Source organism: Rhineura floridana, chromosome 8, assembly GCF_030035675.1.
Source record: "Rhineura floridana isolate rRhiFlo1 chromosome 8, rRhiFlo1.hap2, whole genome shotgun sequence".
In the NCBI taxonomy this organism is placed as follows: domain Eukaryota; kingdom Metazoa; phylum Chordata; class Lepidosauria; order Squamata; family Rhineuridae; genus Rhineura; species Rhineura floridana.
In genome coordinates this window covers 64,169,931-64,188,274 of record NC_084487.1, presented here as the reverse complement: position 1 = coordinate 64,188,274, position 18,344 = coordinate 64,169,931, and the positions used below count along the sequence as shown (strand labels likewise).

The following is an 18,344-nucleotide window of genomic DNA, read 5'->3' as shown; positions in this document are numbered from 1 at the left end:
CCTGTAAACTGCTTAGAAGCCTGTTTTAGCATTGCAGTACAGTAGGGCCCCGCTTTACGGCGTTCCGCTTTACAGCACTTCGTTCATGCGGCGGTTTTCAATTAGGGAAAAGCCCCGCTCTTACAGCACTTGTTCCGCTAATACGGCAGGTTTTGTCCATCGGGTGCCATTTTGACGTCATTTTCGTGCGACACGGCCCATTATAGTCTATGGGGCCCTGCTTTACGGCAATTTCCGCTTTACAGCAGGGGCCTGGTCCCTAACCCGCCGTATTAGCGGGGCCCTACTGTATATAAATTAATAAAAAGTGAGGACTGTGATAATAATATTTAGTAGGGTTTTTTTAGATGCCTTTCTCAGAAAGACCCAAGGAGACTTACAAAAATAATAAGGTTTACAAAATTTAAAGCAAAGCATTAAAATCAACACTGGATTAAAAACAGTTTAGAATTGTTTATATAAAGAAAAATGGATTGCACTGGCTTTCAAACAACTCCTCATGATTATCAGGGAGTCCCCTCCCCCCCTTGTTTCTGCATTCAAGTTAACATACAAGCAAGGCTAGCTCCCCCTCTTGTCTCCCTATGTGGCATTTCAATGCACTTTAAAAACATAATCAGGCATGAGGGGCCCTAGTTATAAACCAGCCAGCGCAGTGCAGCGCAGTTCCAGGCTACAACCCCCAGAAATGGTTCAACAACATCCTTCCACGGCGCGGTGATAAGTTTCCACCTGACTTGCTCTAGAGCTGCGGGGAGGCGTGGATAGCCTGCGCCAGCCACGGACGCATCCAGCTAGACTGCCTGCCCCCCCTCTTTCCCCCCACTTGACCCTCTTCTCGTTCCTCCGTTTCTCATCCCAGTCCTGGGCTCTCTTCCAGCAGCAACCTATTTGTTTTCAGTGGGTTCCAGCGTAAAAGTGAAAAGAGGAAGGAAAAAAGAAAAAAGGAGAGGAGAGAGACAACAAACAAGCAGACAATTGAAAGCAAGGGAAGGAAGGCGGGCCGGAGAGAGACAGAGAGAGAGAGAGAGGGGGTGGAGACAGAGGCGGGCCGAAGAGGAGGGGTGATAGCACGCAAGCGCAATGGGAGCTTGGAGAGCCCCACGCGGGCGCTCTCAGAGCTTCGGCAGCGGTTCTTTCAGTTCAGCTGCGAAGGGGCCTCGGGGCAGTGAGGCTGTGAAGCCGGAGTGAGGCGCCCGGTGTTGGGAGAGCCGGGAGCAGCTGGGCTCGCTCCGCCCGAGCGGCTGTCTCTGTTGAGAAGCAGAGCGGCAAGCTGCTCTCCGATACCCAGCTCGGCCAGCCATGGGGTAAAAGGGGAGTGAGCGGACGACGGAACAATAAAAACTGCTGGCGCTGCCGGCTCCTCCCGCCACTGACTGACTGGCCAAGTGAGGTGGGGGAAAGAGCGAAGATGCTGAGGGCTCGCCGGCGCTGACCGGACCCATAGACCTAGCAGCTGCAGCAGCTACCGGGGTAGAGGCAAAAGTGAACGAGGCAGGAGTGAAGGGGCGCGCGGCGGATGCTTTGCGTGGTCGGGGGGCGGCGGGGGCGGCGGCTGAGGGAGAGGAAAAGGAAAAGGAGAAGAAGAAGACGACGACGGAGGGCGGCGGCGCAATGATCGCGGAGTTGGTGTGCAGCGCCCTGGGGCTCGCCCTGTATCTCAACACCCTCGGCGCGGATTTCTGCTACGATGACAGGTAGTTAAGGAGGACTTGGGGCTGACCAGCTGGGAAGCGTGCGGGAGAGCCCTTTAAGATGAGCAGCCGCTGCTTAGAGCGCCCGCCGTCAGCCTAAGAGAGCGCTCTTTCTCTCTTTCCCATCCGTGATAGTGTTTTGTGGGGTCGTGATGGTAAAGAGCAAGAACTTTCAGTTGTGGAGCCCGCCCGCAGCGGTTATGTCCTCACTTGGCGGCGGTGATGATCTCCCTGGAGCTTTCCTTGCCTGGAAAAGATTCCAGTTCTCTCCAAACTCTCGCTAATCTGTGCTCTCACCTGTTGAGGAAGGGTTAATCCAATTTATTCCCCCCATTTTAGGGCTTTATTAATTTAATAGCACTTTCTATTCTCTCCTCCCCCCCCCGGTAAATTCAGGGTGTTGGAAGCCCTGTAGAACGGGGTGGGCAGACTTTAGGGCTTCTCTGTTCTACTTTGTTTTGTACTTGAATTTACCAGTCAGAGTTAGGTGCAAAAAAGACTTGCAGTTAGAATGAAAGAATATGGTGCCTCTGATGAGGACACTCTCAGCCTAAAAATGTAAATGTACTGCCTTCAAGTCGATTCTGACTTATGGCAACCCTATGAATAGGGTTTTCATGAGACTGAGAGGCAGTGACTGGCCCAGTGAGCTTCATGGCTATGTAGGGATTCGAACCCTGGCAATCCTTTCACACAGAAGTCCACTCCTGGTTAACTTTCTTAGTTTCAGTAGCTTAGTTTAGGTGGAGAAAGTTGTTTTGTTTTTGCTGCTGTTAAACCACTGGGGAGTCCTAAAGATTTTCTGTTCTGGAAATCACAGTGATGTACCAGTAGATGCTGATCTACCTTCTGCCCACCTCTGGGAAGAGGGACGCTAGTAGTTTGCAGGGCTGCCTCTGCTGTCAAGTTAGTTTGCTGGCCGGGGTGGGAGGAGCCCACCAATAATAGGCAAACCACTGAGCCAGCAAGGAGAACAAGTGACTCTTCCCAGAATAAACTTTTCATTTTCTCTCTCCCTTCCCCTTCCTAAGATCCCCTATTCCAGTCATTCTTTGCAGGTACTTAGTTTTGGGGAAGGGAAATCTTCTGTGGAGAATAATTCCATGGACATGTTTGTGTCCTGCCTTTTTTTTTTGGGGGGGGGTTATGTTATCCATCCTCTTTCCCTCTCTTACAACCTATGTTAAGCTTGGGTTGGGAACAAAAAAACCCTTTACCCTTCCATCCACAAGATTGCATGATTCCTCTTGTTTCTCTTGATGCTCTTGTTTCCGGAGCACTTGACACTTTCTTAAACTCTGTTGCACATAGTGTAGTAAGTGTGTAAAAGGAACAGGGGTGCTCTGAATATCTAAAGAGAGGTATCTGGGCTGCAGCTTGAATGAAAATTGAGCTTTCTAGTTTAGAATCCCTTCCTTTTAAATCCATAGTTAATGCGGATTAAGTAGTGAGGGGAAAGCGCTCTGCATATGCTCTTGTTTAGAAGTTGCATAGAAGGAACTCTGACATTGGAAAACTTGTTCATAATTTAAAGTGCATTGAGCCCTGTAATAGGAACCTCTGCTTTAACTTTACTCACAGGGGCAGTACGTACTTGAAAATCGCAGTGTGGCTGTGTTTGCATGTTTGTTTGCATGTTTGTGTGTGCGCGCACATTGTCCTCTGAAGATCTGTTGAGCAGCTTTTTCTGAAAGCTTTTCTGTTGTGCTTCTTGGTCTGTATGTTCAACATTCCTTTATGCTAATTAGCAAAGATGAAGCACCCAGGACTTGAATTTGTCTCTTTGAATTTGGGCAGCTAATGAGAGCTGAACCGTGTTGTTGAAGAAATTGCACTGAGATCTAGAAAATGTCACAGTTGTGCTGGTGCGTCTATCTTACTTAAAATAGACCATTGTTTAGAAATTGCTGAAAAGCTGTATTAGAATTAGAGAAAATTTCAACTTGTCCCTTTTCCGGTGACTTAATCTGATTACAATTAAAACAGATGCATAATTAAAATATATTAAGGAGAACAGCATGCCTGACTGAGCTTATGAGCCATCCTGGGGTGTTTGCATGCTTCATTGACGTTAAACCATCCAAAAAGTGAGCATAGATTTACTTTGACAGCTTTTCATCAGTTCCTCTCTGTTTGGAAAGTGAATGGATCCCCTGGGTTGAGTGAACTGCCTTTCAGCAGAGTGGCTTTGTATTGATGGGATGCTCTTTGAATTCTCATATATGGGAGTAATTCAACACCATAACGTCTAAAAAATCCAATCTAAGTGGATCTTACAAATGATACACCAGCACGTTTGCCTTCATATATCCATTAGGTTACACTGTTGTCAACAGAGTTGTACTGTGACTCCAAATATATTATTCTCTCATGTGTGAGTGTTTAGAAAAGCTGTGTGAGCTAGAGAGACACAATTGATGCCTCAAACGTTTAGGCAAATACTTAGTAAGGGAAAGGATCCACTGTTGTTTTGAAGAACCATTTACCTTGGGACATAATCTGTCTGTAATTAAGTCAATTGGTTGTTTAGTCCTGAACTTTGTTCTGCTTTGTGGGGCATTGCAGCATACCTGCTACAGTTCGGAGGTTACTAGTGGAAAGTCATAATTTGCTCCTTTCCATTTTACAAAAATTGAATTCAACTTCTGTGTTTCTTTCTTAGCAATAGCAGATTAACAGTCCAACAATTTAGCCCTAAAGGATTCCCCAGTTTTGCACAGCATGTTCCTTTCTATTTACAAGTATTTAACAAAACTGTAAAACTGCATTCTAGTGTGTTAGTGGTCTTTTAATAGTATAAAGTTGTTTAATGATTATACACTGCTTTGTGCAATTTTATGGAAAAGCAGTGTAAAAGCTTTAGAAATAAGACCTGATTTAGCTCTTCTAACACTGGCAGGTACTTACAGGTGTTGGTTACTATGTAGTGACACAGTAGTTGGAGGATACTGATATGGCCTTAAGTAACATTCATGGCCAGGGCTTGAAAAATCCTGTGCACCTGATTGTTGGAGTGCCTAGAAATGTGATGATGCTACCTAGAATGCCAATATTAGTGCAGTAGGCAGAGCTGCAAAATCTAGTGAAGACACAAGGTTGCCTGAGGACATGGATTGAAGATTTAGTGCTCTTTGTCAATTTAAATTGGCTGAAGTTGTATTGCAGTTCAAGATATTACTCAAGATCATGGATATAGAGGTCAAGCTCTTTGTAGATCTTGACATGATTGTGCCTTAATGTCATTAGATAATGTTAATGGTGGTTTAATTGCAGACTATCTCTATTTTTTCATTCTCTTAATCGCAATGGTAGCTGCTTAACATTAATCTTACATTGGATAAATGACATTTAAACTACAAGTTTGTTTAATTTATCTAAAAGCTGAAGACATAAACACCTCTCGAATTTAGAAATTCATTGGCATGTGTGAGCTGAAATTATTGATTATTCTGTGCAGTAGGTCAGTTAATTAGAGCATTTTCAATTACATTGGGAAGGAGAGTTGAAAACTGCAAGCTAGTAAGTGATTCTCTAGCTCACCATCATAAATCTTTGAAAAAAAGTGAAACTCCTAAACCTAAAATATTTAACTACAATTGCAGGATTGTGCTAACCATCAGAAGCCTGCTTAAAATGTAACTCTATGAAATGTGAACTGAGTAGAAGCTGTGGGACACTGCTTTCCAGGTGGGGTAGGCATCATACGTCCAAGTTAAACTGAATCAAAATTGTGCATTTAAACTTTAAAGCTGATGATCACTTATAAGAGCAGTGCCAAATCCTTCAGGATTCTGTTTTACTAAATGTGACATTGAGTTAGGTTATTTTTCTTCTTGATACAGTGATCAAGATTACTATATAAAAGGTGTCTGTAATTGCATTCTCTGTTTAAGTTGGTTGGCTAAGATTAAATGGTGTCATAAAACCCTCTTTATGGCAAGATCAATTTCTTAATGATAAAACGTAATGAAAAACAATGTGCACAATTGGCATGGAATAAAGTTACTTAAATCTCAAAATTCTGCTTTGGTTTATTCTGAGGCCTAATCTCATTTTAAGAAAAATGAAGTCAATTAATTATTGAGTTTAAGAAAAGGTCTAAAAAGATCTGACATGCGCAAGGAGTGTGAGAAGAATTGTTGAAGGCATGATAATAGGGGAAAAATAATTCATTTGTATATCATAAATAAAATGACTGGTGCACCTGAAATTAAGTACTGCCAATTCAAAGATATGATAGAGAGAAAATAACCTGTCCCACTTACTATGGTGTATGAAAATGCATATGGGGGTGTAGTAGTCATTGCAAAGCAAGTACCCTTTCCCCCCATCCTGTGACTTCTGCAGTTTTAAAAGTCCACATATTCTAAACTGTCTGGAAAAAAAGTAAAGGAGTGATCAAAGGTAATGTGAAAGAAAAAAATGTGGCAGGATTGTTTGAAGGTTTGATGCATGTGGGACAGGGGGAAAGTAGGGTCTGGTAAGAAGTGAGTTTGTTCTCACTGTGTTTCCCTTGTCATTTTGCTGCAAAGTTTTAAATCTCTCTGTATTAATTTTTAAATCTCAATTCTCAACACAGGCAATTCTCATTCTCTTAGAATTATGTGTTCATCATACCTGTTAAAGATGCCTACTGCATTAGTTGGGCTACAGTACTTTAACAAATTTTTCATTCTACAACTTAACCTACAGCATTTTTGAGTGCTTTCACAAGTTCCCAGAGATGGTGCATCCTTTTTCAACTTCTTCTGTAAGATTTCAAAGGGATCTCATGCCTGAATCTCCCTTTCGAGGGGATGCTTGTATTTTCCTTTCAACAACTTTTTTAAAAGAAGAAAGAGAAAGAAAGGTAGGAACAAAAGAATCAGACATTGCTTTTGTAAAGCACTTCACTACAGGGAAATATGTACTGGATGCTTTTTAAGTTGCTCAGGTGATTTCCTGGGTTCATAAATTAGCCAGTTTAGTTAGTAATCAATGGTGACCAAATTTAATCTGCAGAATTAAATCTGCAGAAAGAAAAATATTTATTTTAACACTGTTTACTAAAGTATAAATTATTACATTTTATCCTGTATCATCAGAAAGCCCTTACATTGTGATTCTGGAGAGATGCAGCTTCATTTCAATTTAGTCAACCAATTCATCAGTTAAAAGGGATCAACTAAAAAAGTTGGTAAACAGTGCTAATTTAAAACAGTTTCAAGATGCCTCACATGAAAATTTCTATCATACTATAATCACAAGATTTTGCTACATATTATATCTTAACTTTCTTGAAGACTTACCTAATAATGCTAACTTCAGAGGTACATTTTGATTAGATCAATTTTGAGAATATAGTGCACATAGAGCCTCTTATTTAAAAAAAAGGTGTAAAATGTTGATTCATCACTTGAGGATGGTTCTACAAATGTATTGAAACAAATTTTACGAAAATATATAAAAAATATATTATCTGAAATGATTGTCCCAATTAGCAATTTGCTAGGTAAGTATGCTATTTGACCTTGCATCTTCAAAGATAAATAGGTGGTGAGCTTCTTCAAGGAATTGTGACACTCGAACCAGTAAGCAAGTCTTCCTATGCAAATGGTATTTTATGCCTTGATAGTAATGGACCTTTAATCAAGGCTCAGACTTCCTCAAATTATTGGGATGATCCCATGTAAATAGCTGGAGTTGTGCATGAAGGCATAAATCCAGTAAAATTGGAGAAAAATGACACTGGAAGGAAAAGTGTGAGAAGTGGCATAAAAACTTGCAAGAATCCCGTTCCGTGCCCGGTACCTGCCGGGCAAAGGGGCGAGTTTGCGGCTGCTGCCGAAGCCAGGCCGCCATCAAGGGCGTGTGTGGGTGCACGTGGCGCGCCGGTGCGCCGTCGTGACGCACAGTAAGGAGGCGGGGCGGCTGAAGGCCATTTAAGGCCACTCCTCCAGCCTCCCGCCCTCCTTTGAATTTTGGCGGCGCCCGCCCGACCCTCCCTCTACTGCAGTGTGATTCATTTGGTCGCTACGGGGCCGACTAGGAATTTTTGGCCTGCCTGCCTCGCTTTGCTGGCAGGTTTCTTTTGCCTACTCCACACTGTGGTTGGGGGGACGGGTCAAGGGTTAGCATGGGTGCCTTTGGGATTAATAGGCTGATTGGTGTGTTTTTAGCTTCAATATGTCAATGGTCACTTGTGGCAAAGAAGTGCGGGAAAAGGCTTAAAGGGAAAGGGCAGCTAGGTGACACCTTTAGGCACCTTTGGGGGCGATTGGCGGTCCGGGGGCCTGCAGCTCAGGGCTATATGGCCCAAGGGGCAGAACACGGGCCGCCTTTGGGGCCAACGTGCCTCATCCGCTCGGAGTTTCAGGGCTCCGGGGGGCGGTGATGCGGGTTGGACCCCCTACACATCTTCTGGGTGTGGCCTGAGCTGGGGGTCTGGCACAGGGCAGCCCCGGGCTCAGGCAAGGTTTGGTCGCCCTATGGCTGCAAGCAGGCTTTGCCTGGATCATCAGAATGCTCCCGCATTTGATTTCCCCTCTGCAGGTTCATTATTCTAATTGATTCCGTTTAATAAAGTGGCCCATGATTTAACCCAATGAATTGTGTTTGTGTTTTATTTCGGCAATAGGCCGCAAACAGTGGAAGCCAGGATGGGCATATACAATGAGACTTCTACCTTAGGGTATATGTGCAGAAGACCTAGTTAAAAGGGAGAAGCTAATTCAGAAACCTGGAGAAATGCACTTGTTTCAATTTCTACATTTGAAGATGATAAAAGGAGCAAAAAAAAAAAATCACCACTGTTCCACTCATAACCAATAACAATCTTTATGTGAGTAATGTGAGATATGTGTGTACCTGTTTTGATGTGCTGGAAGCTGCAGTGGTATAATTTAAGTACTATCTAATCCAAGCTTGATAGTCCAAGTTGCTAGCATAAAAACTGAGGGGCTACCTGATATTCCATTTGGCTGTGTTGAGATATCTTCTGGTGAGGTGTATGCTAAGTGCACATTAAAATACAGTTGATCTTAAGCCAAACAGCAGTTCAGGCAAGACTAGTGAAGTAATTATACCCCTCTGGAAGTGTGGCACACAAACCATGCTCAGATGAGCATAATAAGCAAAGCTGCTTGCAAATGTGGAAGAGTATATGCATGTAACTGAAGTTCTAACAGTTTTTGTGATGGCAGGCTGTTCTCCAATCAAAGCTAAACAACTCTTTAAACTCTCCAGAGTTTAAAAAGCAAAGTGTGGCTCAAGAAGGAAGAGGGGGCTACTATATGTTTTATTTAAGGCTATGAATTGCAGCAAATGTATTCAGCATTGGGGCGTACATGTGCTATGTCTATACCTATCTTTATTACATACTGTCGTGTAGAAATTTTCAAATATTATGGTAGTATTAAGGGCAGTATCTTATTTTCTATTTCTATGAACAAAATCAAGTAATATGATTGCTAAATAGTGCTAAAATTATTGTTGTTAAGAATGATATATATTGATTAGTGACTCAGGTCTTGGAGCTTTGCCAGTTTATAGGTTCTTTAGCCTATAAAAGGATTGCGTTTGACACATGTAGTGATGCCTATCATGAAATGGGGCTGCTGGTGGTTGATGCTTTAAATGAAATGTTAGTTACTGGCATGACATAGTGGTAAGTTTTGCAGTGCCCATCATAACCCAGTAGCCATGCCACCTTATCTATTTTTCATTCTCTTCCCCCCCCCCACGAGTGTAAAACTGTTTGTCACCTGGCACTAGCTGATCTTGTGTACTTGAAGGATGTTTTATGATGATTTCATTATTACGTGTATATGGCTATTTTATTGATTTTTTGTTTTGTTTTGTTCTGTTCCTACCCTGGATACAGAAATGCCATAAATAAATAAGTAAATGATACTAAACTAATTCGGATCCATGAAACTACAGTTCTATGCATAGATTCCTGGGAGTATGCTCCATTGAACTCAGTGGTGCTTGAATAGGTTAAACTTGCAGAACGCACTGAGATTTAACAAAAGATCTTCAGCTAGTGCAAGTGCAGCCTTTAGCTTTTTAATTATAAATGCAGACAATCTTGCAAAAAAGTGTTATTTGAATTGCTAGCATGAAGTAAGAACCCCATCAAAGAAAAGGAGAAAAGTATGCTGCTTCTGCTTGATTATTTCCTCTATGCCAGCCTTTCCCAACTAGTGGGCCACCAGATGTTGTTGGACCACAATTCCCATATTTCCTGACCATTGGCAATGCTGGCTGAGGCTGATGGGAGTTGTGGTCCAACAACATCTTGTGGCCCACTAGTTGGGAAAGGCTGCTCTATGCTAATCAGTTACAGATAACAGTAAAACTGGAAAGTTTTATTAGTGCCTGATTCACTTTCCAGAGCAAGGGGGTCCTCTGATGTTTTTGATATCACTGCTGATCTTAAAAAAAAGTCAGAGCTGCACTTCCCTGTGTTCTTACTCTATTACATGCATTACAATAGAAATATAAGAAGCCTCAATGAATACACTACGTTCATGTCATACCATTGGTTACTTCAATAGCATTTGTCAGAATGATCCTACTGGGAGGAGGTGTGGTGGTGGACAAATTCCCAAATCCAAAGAAAATGTGTATGTGGAGCATTGATACTGTGGGCATGTTGGAGTACTGGAATGGTTTTGGTTCCAAAGCTTCCCCCAACATGCTACCTTTTGCCCTCTCCATTGTCAGAGCACCGATAGTAGAGGAGCAGCAGTGGTGGACCTTTTGGTGCAGGGAGGCCTTTACTACTAGACCTGTGTCTCTGAGGTGGACCTCTCCACCCATGGAGAGGGAGATCTTCACAGGCCTATGACTCCTTGATTGTCCTCCAGGGGACCATAGGATTGTAGCTTGACTTGGTTTATAATGTCCTTGAGTCTGAATTGTTATCATGAAACGTTGAGGTTTTTTACTTTTTGGGGGGTTAGGTTTGTCATAATGCTCTGGTCTTTCTGTTGCAGATAGTGTGGATCTTAATTCACAGCTCCTTGTATTGGGTGACTGAGATGTGATCTATAATTAGAGTTATTGGTTTGGGAACATTTACAGTACAGTCCTCTGCATCTTTACTCAGAAGTAAATCCTGGGTCTTTAGTGGAACTTTTCTTAGTAAATGTTAGGATTGCAGACTTGGATATCTTGTAGAATCCTTCACCTGACAAGCAGGTGAAGCAATACAGCAAAGGACTTGTATTTATAGGATTTATCTTCTCATATTGATAGAGCTGATTGTATATTAATGTGTATTTGAGTGTTTGATCGCTCAAGAATGATTATGATAAATACCTTCTCTATCTATAGATTGGAGCTGTGTACTTCATTACCTAATTGCTTTCCTAGTTATATAGCTTTTCTCTTTTTCTTAAACTATTAATCATCATTTGAGACTTATTTCTGGCTGAAGTAACAGGTCTTTTTGAGCAAGGGTTTATAGCTGAAACAAGTAGTTTTGTTATGGGTAGCTACAAGCCTCTGAAGAAAGTTTCAACTTTTGTGAGGCTTCATATAATACACCATTTTGCTTGGATCGCATGATGACATATTTTTGTTTCATTGCATCTTTTCTTTTGGTAATCCAATTTGGTGAACTATTGACTGTTGGGATTTTAACTTAAAATACCATGTATTTGAAGAACAATGAAATATGCAACTTTGAAATATTTTTTTTACTGGATGTGCTAAAGTTTTGGTTGCTAATCTTCTGGATCTTTAAGCTAATCTGAAGTTAGCTTTGGAACACTGCTTGGCTGTTTGAGGTCTTTTTATTGGCCTGTAAGGTTTAGCAACCTTTGAACTCTCTCTGTCTCCTCTTTTGCATGACTGACCATGTGCATTCTTCTTACCTCTTTTCAAAAGGGATGAACAGATTGCGTAGGCAGGTTGTCATGTTGACAGAAAACCATGCAGGGCTTTTGACGTTCAGCTCATTGCTAAAAGTTTGGTTCAATGTTGTACCTTTTGTACCCTAGTGATACAGATAATGTTGCTTCGATTAGAACTCATGGAGGTCTGCGGGTGAACAGAGAAGATAAGTAGGAATGACTTTTTAATATTCTGCTAGATACTTTGCTCCCATAATATCTAGCACAATCTTTTCTGGAATATGGGTCTTGTAGGGGTTTCTTTTTGGTTGCTGTTACTGAACTCGGAAAAAAAATAGAGAAAATGGATTTTGGAGAATGGAGTTCGGTGTTAATGCAGTATAGTGTTGGTGTTCTCTTTTCGAAACTGGCAGTTTTTGCTCTTACCAGAAACATATTACTTTACATCAGGTGAACTGTTTATTTTGGCAGAGCTCCATATGTGAATATTTTTGTTTTGTCAAATGTTCATAATCATAATAGCAGGCTTTCATGTGGTAAGTTGCCTTGCAAATCAGTATCATGACTTAGATTGTGTAAGTACCAGCCATAATGTTAATGAATCATAGGACATACCACTTACTGTACACTCTGAAAGTCAGTATTTTTGTGTTATTTTCTTCTGTTAGATGAGAGCAAGCCATCAGTGGAATTCTCTTGGTAGGACTCCCCTAAGACCTCTATAAAGTAATTGTTGAATTACTTGTAGCCCTCCTCCTTCCCAGTAGCCATGAAGTCTGAATCAGTAAGCCTCCCAGACTCAGCTGGTTGTGGAAGCAAAGACTGACAGGTAATTGAACCAGGATTTTCCGCATGGGAGTACAAAGCATTACTGACAGGCAACTGGTCTGGCCTCCAAGATTCCTTCTCTATTCATGGAGCTGTTGCTAAACAGAGGGAATGTTGAACTTTGACTCCCTGGTTAGCTAAAATGCATGGCAGACTTATGAATGCCCAGTGATGCTTCAAACCTAGTGTAGATCTTTGTGATTGTGGTCCAGACAAACTTCTATGGCTTCAGTTCTCACTTAAGTATCTAGAAATTACTGTATTATTTCTGCATGGACACTTTTCTTTCATTTTGAGTGAGGTTAATTATATACTTACAGCAGCATAACTAAACTGGCATAACTAAACTGGTTGCAATGCTAATGATGCCAAAGTTGTATTAAAAGTATGTAGCACACTTGATGCTAGCATTTCAGAAAGGTATTGCCAATTTTACATAGCAGTTAGCCCCTTATAGATTAGTATTTTCTGTGCCTGCTTTTAAAAAGGGATATAACACAGTTGAAATTGGTTTAACACACCAAGAAAGATAGTTTGGTTGATAATCTGTATTGTTTTATTAAAGGCTGAATCTTCAAAGCAATACCTTACCTTTGAGCACTACATCACCTACCTTTGTTTTTGACCTTGGTGTCCATGTGATTGGTTTCTAGAGACATATTTAATATTTAATGGTTTACCGTGGATGCTGATATCACTCCTATTTTGCTTCTTCCCTAGCACAATAAGAAGCAACAAACCACGATCCCTGGCAGCATTACGTCTGAACCAGGAGTCATGATTTGGTTTTGTTCCAAGTAAGCTTTAGGTGAAAAATACCAGGATCGCTGGTTCAGGTGTAGTGCTAAGTCATAGATCATGGCTTGTTGCTTGTGCTAGGGGAGGAGCAAAGTAATCTGTGCGTTCATAGTAAACCATTACTTGCATTTTGTGATGTGCGAACGCTGCCTGTATGTGGTTGTTTACCTTAACTAAGGAGGTTATTGTCATATTATTCATGGCATCTTGCATCTCTGTCAATAGCAGAGATCCTATATGTTAGGAGTGGGGAACCTGTAGTTCATCATTTGTTGTTGGACTCTAGCTTCTACTAGTCCCAGCCAGCATGGTCAGCATGGTCAGGGATGATGGGAGTTAGCCAGTGGTCAGGAATTATAGTTCAGGAATATCTGGAGGGTCACTGGTTCCCTCACCCCTACTTGAACATGTAGCAAATTTTTGAAGCAGTTTTAGCTGTTCCTTCTTTGAGGTCTTGATGAGTAGATACATGAGCAGGTAGTAATTCTTTTTCTCTATTCTGTGAAGACTATCCCCTGCTGATGTTTGCATATCTAGCTGTTAAGGCATGCGTGTGAGAGAGAGAGAGTACGTATACCTCTTGGTCACATAATGGGACCTGGCCATTTAAAGGATGTCAGACACTTTGAAAAAAGCTTTAGTTTTGAAGTAGCTCCCTGGGATACTAATTATTTTAGTTGGGGGCATGTGAGCAATCTGTAACCTGCTGTCTTCCAGTCCACTATTAGCCACAGAAATCTGATGGGTAACCCCTAAGGAGATTACCAGCACTTTCCAAGTGCTGTCTTTAGCTCAGAGTGGTAAACCTTTTTTCTTATGAAGGGCTGTTGACCAATGGGAAAAGTCAATTGGAGCCCAAATTTGATAGTAGGTGGAGCCAGAGCAGATGATGGGCATGGTAGGTAGGCTCACAGTGTTGCAGGATTATATAGGTCCCTCTCTCTGTCCCACCCCGATGGTATCTCTTTGCCATCCCTTCTCTATGGGCTGGATGAAATTCAGCATCAGACTGTAAGCTCTACACCAGTGCTTGAGAAGAGCTGATGCTATATTGGGTTGGGGAGGATTGGTGTTTGCCACTGTGTCCTAGTGTAAGTGAAAAAAATTGAACTTAATAGTGAGGCCGAAATGGCTTGTTGGGTCACTACTATGGTTTTGAGTCAATTTCCAGAGGACTAGCCATGTTAGTCTCACAACAAAAACAAAAAGGATTTATGCACCATCTTTTTAAAGAGCTTGTGCAACAATAAATCTATTAAGATTTTAAGGTGCCACAAGACTCCTTTTTGTTCTTTATCTCCATTAAAGTTGTCTCCAGACAGCTACTGATGCAGTCTGGGTTTGGGAAGATCCTGGATGGACTGGGTTTGTAGAGGTAACAGTTCTGGGCCTGTCTTTTTGTGAGTTGCCTCCATAGAGACAGGTCACAGACACAACGGCCTGCAGGAGGGGAAGAGATGGCAAGGGAGAGATGGAAAGTCTTTTTCCTTCATCTGCCTCTTCACCCACTACGACTTATTCCAGGTCTCTACTTGTAAAGAAAAGCTTTCCAGCAAAGTCAATATGCAGGCTTGGGAATGTGCACAAATGTCAAAACTTTGTGAAAAGTGTATAGACTTACTGTAAAACCCTGAGATGGAAATTGGGGAGTCAGAGTTGTTCCTTGGTGGATAGACCAAATGGGGTGTCATGCCCTGAAGAGTGGAGAAGGGAGTTTGTGGGATTTGGGGCTTCTAAAGAGTATTTTAGCAACGGAGTTCAGAAACTTGGTTTGTAGTATTGCATTTCCTTTTCTCTTCCTGTGGACACAGTGAAATTATGGCATTGGTACAATCATGTAGCTTTTGTAACTTCAGAATGCTTAACTGCTGGAGGGAGCTAAACTCTGACATTATTACTGATGCCTTTTGTTTTGATGGAAAGGAAATAAATGAGTTAGTATAAATAGGACACAGAAGTTGTTTAGTTCAAAGTGCAAGCACATTTGTCTTTCAGTAGATCTGCATTAGGCTTCCACAGCCTTTCCCACCATATAATTGCAATTCTCTTACTATCTTACTTGAAATGTTTGCCTCATTTTGCATTCTTATCCAAGCTCCTTTGGTTTCAATGGGTTTCACTGGTTTTAAAGATTTCTGAAGATCTATTCGAATGTGGGATTGGGGGTGGACCATTGTGCTGTTGTGTTCTTTTTAACAGTGGAAACTTTAGACTTAAGAAAAATGAGTTTGGGTTAAAAAAGTCTGCTAATAAAACTGGATATGTGTTAAATCAACTGACAAGGGTATACATTTTTCCTTTCCTTTTTGGATGGATATAATTATACCGTTTTGCATTTGTAAAAGTTAAACCCAATGGTCCAGCGTGTAGTTAAGGACTAAAATATTAAATGTTGCAATTCAGGATTTTTTTCTCTCAGCAATGTTTAGTTGAAGCAGATGTTTTCCCCCTGATTTGCTATTCTTTCATTGACTTTCTGCATGTGCTACATCTTTTTTATAATATAATAGTAAAGTACCCATCTTTATAATGGCTTGCATGACTGGACAGAGAAGGCTTGTATATTCCAGGGACCTAAGTGCAGTACAGAACTTTACTTCTTCTTAAATGAGTGTGGCAGCGCTGTACATATTGGATAAAATTATATTCAGAGTTACCATTGCGATGAGGCCTAATAAAACTAATAAACTGATTTCCTAAACTGGTTCCTAAACCTTGTGTATTGAATCACCTACTCCAATCTGTGCAAAACACTGTGTTTGTCTTATTTATTTGATTAATATCTTGCCTTTCAACCCAAAGATTACAAGTGTGGAACACAGCAATTCATAAAATGTGCTCATCAATTCAAAGATTAAAAGGCAACAATATAAATAAAACAAAATACAGTAATGCCTCGGTTAACAAAGTAGATGTGTTGTTGGACATCACTTCCTTAACAGGAACTTTGGTACCAGACATAAGAATAACATGGAAAGAATAGGGATATGTTCCTACACCTGCTCATAGATGGTGGGGGCAGCTTCAACAGGGGCTTTAAAGGGTGCCTGTCCGCACCTACGCACTCCCTCTTCCCTTCCTTCCCCCTCCCCTCCATCTCCTTCTCTGAATGTATTGGATCCTTCCCTCCCCAGCCCTGGGAGAAAGCAATATACAGTAGGGCCCTGCTTTGCAGCACTCGGCTTTGCAGCGTTCTGCCGATACAGCGGTTGTCAATAGCAGAAAGGCCCCGCTCCTAAGGCGCTTGTTCCACTTTTATGGCATTTTTCAGGTGTCGGGTGCCATTTTAGACAATGTTAGTCAATGCATTCCGCTTTACAGCGGCGGTCCAGAACGGAACCTGCCATATGGCCCTACTGTACAGTATCTCTTTAATGCAAAGCAAACACACAAGCATGTCAGTTTCACCTTAGCAAAGCAAAGACACAGGCTTGAAAGTTTATCCATATGCCTATAGAGTGGCAGGCTTGTCAATTTCACCTTAGAGCAAAGGTGCAGGCTTGAAAGTTTATCCATAGCAAAGCAAAGCTGGTCAGTTTCACCTTAAAAAAAAGTCTAAGGTAAAAGGAGCTTGGTTCCTGGAAGATTGGTTAACTGAGACTTTACTGTAATAAAATAAAATCTGAACCCAGCAGCATATTGGGTCTTGTATCAGCCATTTCCATAGGTCTGAAGAAACACATGAGTCTTGATCTGATGCCTAGATATCTAATGTAGGAGACAATTCCACATCCAGGATGCCAAAGAGGAAAGGCTCTGTTCTCCGCAGTCTGATTACAGACTGCAGCTATAGGTTGAACTATGAGCAGGGTATCCTCTTAAGACATGGGCTGATCAGTATTAAGGGAGGTGATCCTTCAAGTACCTTAGTCTTTAAAGCTGTATATGCTTGGGCCTCAAGTAATCACCTTAAATTGGACCTGGTGGCTGTAAAAAGAAGAAAAGGAAGAATTGCAAGGGCACCTATGATTCTTTACTTTGAAGTTGGATCACTTGACGTGGTAACAGGAGGTGAATGACAAGTGGGTCACTCTAGCCACCTTTCAAAATGGCCTGCGGGTAGTAGAGGAGTTCAGGATCTGGATTTTGTTCCCCACTCCTGGTGTAAAAGGAGTGTTTGTACTTCCGGATTATCATCTAGAAGCCATAACTGATGTCATATTTCAGTGCAAGAAAATGTGAAGACATAAGGCTTTTAATGAGATTAAGAACACAGAAATGTTGTGTGCCTTTGTATGGTACTTCTTTTGCAGCAATTTTTGTCAAAAACCTACCCTTTGGTGGAGAGACGTGAGATAGTGGAGCTTCCTTTTCAATGCCACAGTGAGCCATATAGTCAGATAAGTGCTTGGATTAGTTCATGGGAAAATATGTTTTGTTAAAGGGAAAGAAGGCATTTGTAACAATTATTATTGCTGTATTATAATTTAAATTGTAGCCTTGCAGTAGTGGGGCTGTTGCTGATGCTACTGCTACTGCTACTAAAATTTATATTCCACTCTTCCTCCCAGTAGGAGCCCAAGGTGGCAGATGCTGCCCATAATATGTATGTAACATTCACTTTTCCTCAGAGCCCTTAAAAGCTAAGAAAAGGCAGGACTAAGTGAAAGACTGTTTTTTATTTGTGTGTCTGAGACAGACAAAGAAATGGGTGTTGGGTAGTCTAGAAAATATTTGTTGAGGGAGAACTGCAGAGGTTTTTGAAGGAGTAGAAAAGTTCCTTGAACTCTGCTACTTAAGTAGCACTATGTAGATACACATATCTATTTCCAAAATCATACATGCTATTTGTATTCTTTTTAACCTGCTGAATGCACATGTTCATAGACCTTTGGAAGTCTTTTATTGTCAGGCATCACTTGAACTGAACTGTGATTTTACTGATAGAAGCTTAATAAAGATATCTACTTCATACATTCTGTTGACTGACAAATACCTGCGTAACAGCAAAAGGGACTCGTATGAAGAAAGACTTGAAAGTGTTATCCTTTAAAGACAAAATGAACTTCCTGTCTGCTCTTAAAAAGAATAAACTCTATACAGAATCAAGTATACCCAATTCTTGTGCAATATTCTGCCCATCTTCACTTATTCAGTAAGGCACCCCCTCCTACTTTTGAAAGCATGAAATATCCTAACTGGGTTTGATCTTAAATGGGACTGAATTAATCTTGTTGAGTGATTT

The 18,344-nt window shown here is 41.3% G+C and overlaps 1 protein-coding gene across 3 annotated transcripts in view; it reads left to right on the top strand.

Moving 5' to 3' along the window:
* Window positions 1–878: 878 nt before the first annotated feature.
* TMTC2 (transmembrane O-mannosyltransferase targeting cadherins 2) overlaps window positions 879–18,344 on the top strand; it is a 350,769-nt gene continuing 333,303 nt past the window's right edge. The window contains exon 1 of one of the 3 annotated variants that reach the window (XM_061639644.1): window positions 879–1,697. In XM_061639644.1, the coding sequence (XP_061495628.1) occupies window positions 1,615–1,697 (83 nt within the window). In that variant the 5' untranslated portion in view covers window positions 879–1,614. The remainder of the gene's footprint in view (window positions 1,698–18,344) is intronic. The other 2 variants (XM_061639643.1, XM_061639646.1) reach the window with 2 other exon arrangements.